Source organism: Nannospalax galili, unplaced genomic scaffold, assembly GCF_000622305.1.
Source record: "Nannospalax galili isolate Female #2095 unplaced genomic scaffold, S.galili_v1.0 scaffold649, whole genome shotgun sequence".
NCBI classification, from domain to species: Eukaryota; Metazoa; Chordata; class Mammalia; order Rodentia; family Spalacidae; genus Nannospalax; species Nannospalax galili.
In genome coordinates this window covers 1,349,766-1,353,742 of record NW_008359093.1, presented here as the reverse complement: position 1 = coordinate 1,353,742, position 3,977 = coordinate 1,349,766, and the positions used below count along the sequence as shown (strand labels likewise).

General features: G+C 51.0%; 1 protein-coding gene across 4 annotated transcripts in view; it reads left to right on the top strand.

Moving 5' to 3' along the window:
• Nucleotides 1-223: 223 nt before the first annotated feature.
• Znf132 (zinc finger protein 132) overlaps nucleotides 224-3,977 on the top strand; it is a 10,500-nt gene continuing 6,746 nt past the window's right edge. Inside the window, exons 1-2 of one of the 4 annotated variants that reach the window (XM_029558463.1) lie at nucleotides 224-494; nucleotides 2,824-2,950. In XM_029558463.1, the coding sequence (XP_029414323.1) occupies nucleotides 471-494; nucleotides 2,824-2,950 (151 nt within the window). In that variant the 5' untranslated portion in view covers nucleotides 224-470. Of the gene's footprint in view, nucleotides 1,709-2,823; nucleotides 2,951-3,977 lie in introns of all 4 variants that reach the window. The other 3 variants (XM_017795516.2, XM_029558466.1, XM_029558464.1) reach the window with 3 other exon arrangements.

Here is a 3,977-nt window from a genome sequence, read left to right as displayed (position 1 = left end):
AACCAACATCTATGCCATATTTTATTGTAGAACTCCATTTCCCAGCATCCTTCGCTGTGCCGCTTGGGCGTTGCCATGGAGAACGCAAACGCCCCCGCCCACTGCACAGAAAACTACATTTACCAGAAGGTTTGTGGACGGGCGGTGGACTCTGGACCAATCACAGTCCAGATGAAGAGCTTCTTCCTGCCGTCCTCGCGTGTGGGGGGCGTAACTTCCGGGGATGCCCTCGTGGAGTCTCTCTTTGCTACTGAGGGGTGATCACACGCTTCCCTTGAGGTCCGGGATCGCTGGTGTCCTCGCTTCCCAGGCGCTTGCGGGGAGGACAGCTGTTCGCCATCATCACCCTGGTCCTTGAAGCCTCCGAGGTGGTGCCCTGGGCCTGGAACGCCCGCGCGCGACGGTCCCACGGTCACCCAGCCCAGTGTGGTGCGGGCGTCGCTAGGCCCGCAGGACCCTCCGGGGTTCCGATGGCGGCGAAGGACTCGGCGTGTGTGAGTGGAGTGTGCCCGGCGGCCGGCACTCAGACTTCCCCGGACACGTCGTCCCACAGCCCTGCGCAGGAAAGGGTGTCTCCCCGTTGCCCTCCTCCCCCTTCGCTGTCTCTTGCTACTGGGGACTCTAGATTTCAGGTCCAGGCCTGAGGTCCCAAGTTCCCGCTATGCATTCTGCAAAGTTTTCCCATTTATGGGGAACAGTGGCACGTGGAAAGCTGTTGAATGACTAGGAACTGGGCTGTGCAACTGCTTCTAAGAGGCTGATTGGGAGTGTTTAGAGTCGCTGTGAAGTCTAGGGTCATTAGAGAACAGGTGACTGGAGTCAGACGAGACTGCAGATCTGGGTCTGAGAGTCCTGTAGAGATGTGATCTGACTTAAGCTCCCAAACTCCCTCTGGCTGCAGAAGAGAAAAAAATAGGGTGAGAATGAGGAAGAAGGAAGAGAGGCCCCAAAAGATTCCAATGTGAAGTAGACTTTGAGAAGACCAGGTGTGTTGGCATATGTCTAAAATCTTAGCACTGTAGAGGTGGAAGCAGGAGAATCAGGAGTTCAAGGCCTTGGCTGCATGGGGAGTTTGACTCCAGCTTGGGTTGCTTGAGATCTTGTCTCAAAAAAGGCCAGGTGTGGTTGTGCACACCTTTAATCCCGTCACTTGGGATGCAGAGGCAGACTGATCTCTGGTCTACATAGGGAGTTCCAGGCCAGCTGGGACTGTGTCTCAAAAACCCAAACAGACAAAAAACTGTGGGCAATGGTTGAACATGGAGGTGGAAGAATTTTTATTTATTTTTTAATTATTTGAGCTTGGGACAGGGTTTCATCATGTAGCCCTGGCTGGCCTGGAACTCGCTATATAGACTTGGCTAGCCTCAGACTCACAGATATCTGCCTGCCTCTGCCTCCTGAAGTCTGAGATTGAAGGCAAGCTCCACAACACCTGGTGGGAAGTAGAAGCTTGCATCTGTTATTTGAGTTGGGCTAGCCAGATATTATGTGGAAAGCGGGGGCGGGAAGAGACAGGAATGTTACCAGGGAGTTTGTCCTCAGCAACTGGAACATAGAAATGCCACTGATTGAAATAGAAAAGTACAGGTTTCTGGAACAGTCAGAAAGTGGATTTTTGGCTATGTTTTTGGCATACAAGACCAAGTTCTGAAGGATTCAGCTTAGATGCACATCAGTAGCAGTCATCCCATGAACCAAGGTAAAGGTATGGTTCATATTCTTGAGGGGCATCTATATGTCAGCACAGTGGATGTCTGGTTGTGGCAGTTGGGGACCAGTCTATTGGGCTGTGGTGGATGCCTCAGAGTCAGAGGAAGGGAGGAGCAGCCTCAGGAAATAGGTATGTGAGGGAGAGCTACATCCAAAATGTGACTAAAGTCCTTGGGATGGAGGCAGAGGCACTGAAAAGGGAAGTAGGCTGATGGGAGGACCAGGGATTATGCACTTTTTTGTGTCTCTGGGTTCATTAGCTTTTTTTTGGAGACATGGTCTCCCTGCAGCCCCAGCTGGCCTATGTATACCAGGCTAGCCTTGAATTCACAGAGATCCACCTGCCTATGCCTCCTGAATGCTGGGATTAAAGGCATGCGCTGCCATGCCCAGCAGGTTCATTAGCTTTTGGGGGGACACTTAGAGTGCCTGGTAATCTGCTGGGCTGTTGGTATAGCTCAGTTGCTTGGGATGAGAAGCCAGGGGCTGCATTTTGAATATGTATAAGTAGGCTGTTAAGGGGACAGCATGTAGAGCCCAGAGACCAATGGTCCTGGTTCTGAGTGGCTTGAGTGTTAAAGGTAGGAATGGGTGCTGCCACCTCAAGTCAGTGGAGTCTTCTGGAGGTGTGGGGCAGGACAAGCTCTTGATTACTATCATGAGGCAGCCATTTATAGAGGAGCATGGGGAGGAAGTTGGTTGTCTAGGCCATAGGGTGCGTCACAGGGCCTGTGGTTAGAGTGTTCAAGGACAAGTGTATTATGTGCAGACATATGATGCAATGGGCCAAGGTCTGAGGGAGAAAGATGGTGAGCACCGCCTTTCATCCCCCAAGTCTGGGAGGCAGAAGCTGACAGCTGACGTATCCTGCCTGTCCCATCTGCCTCTTTGAGCCATGAAGAGAGTAACATTCATGAGCACTGGAGCTTGAGAGAGGGTTATTTGGGAATGTGTGTGTGAAGGGAAATCTAGTTACAGAAGAAAGACTGCTGCCAGAGAAGCAGCAGGACGTGGAACTGGGCCCAGATAGGTCTGCCTATGCCCCCCTCCCTCCACCCCGTTTCTCTGCCATCTTTTGGTCTGGTGACTTAGCTGTTGCCATCATGGCAGGACCAGGTGAACTTTGAAGACGTGGCTGTGTACTTCTCCCAGGAGGATTGGGGGCTTCTTGATGAGGCTCAGAGGCTCCTGTACCGTGATGTGATGCTGGAGAACTTTGCACTTGTGGCCTCCCTGGGTAAGGCTCTTACAACCACCCCAGTATCCTCTTCTGTGCTCTGCTCTTGCCGTTTTCTCCAGGACCGGGTCTGTTTTCCCATAGCAGAAACATGGGTGTTGCTTCCTCACCTGGACTAACTGCTGTGTGTGTACAGAACTGGGCTGTAGTGGAGCCTGTTCTTCCAGGAGCCTTGGCACTGAAGCCTTCCTAGGAAGGAGTCAGGATTGGGATCTTATAGTCTGGCAGCTGGAGTCTAGGTTGATGGCACCTCTGCTCCAGGTTCTGATTTTTTTCTTTTTGTTTTTATGTGTATGAGTGTTTTTTGCCTGCATGTATGTAAGTGAACCCATGTCATGCAATGGCTGCAGAGGCAAGAAGTGAGGGTGTCAGATCCTCTAGAACTAGAGTTATGGATGGTTGTGAGCCACCATTCAGGTGCTGGAAACCAAACTCAGGTTCTTGCCGGTGCTAGCCAGCCAAGACGGACAGTACCTGAAAGGGGAAGTGAGGATTGAAAGAAAAGGAGACAGAAAAGATGCTTGGGAGGACTGACAGTGAATACTGCAGCCCCAGTTTATTTCAGCTCCACCTTTTTATACAGAAGAACTCAATTAGTTTCCACAGCTGTTTTCCCCACCTGTATCTGAGGGTCAAGGGGCGGTCAGATCAAAGGCTTCTTTGATCTTTTTGTTTACCACTATTGCCTCAAGGTCAGGTGTTGTGAGGCTCTCCATATAAACATTCCTCCTGATAAGGCAGATTAGATGCTGGTGTGCATAACACAAACTCAGTAAACAAGCCTGACACAGCTCAGTGTACATAATAGACAAACAGCCCCCAACATCTCCCCCTTTTATTTTTATAACACCAGATTATGCTATATCTGGGACAGAAGGACCGTGCTTGTCTTAGGTTGTCTTCTGCCAGAGCAAAGCCTTATCCCTCATCAGCATGTTGCTTCCATCAGCTACGCCCTGTCTTAGGTTGACTTTCTCCCAGAAGATCTTACCCATCTTTGACTACCGGCCTCTGTTAGGGGAGGGAG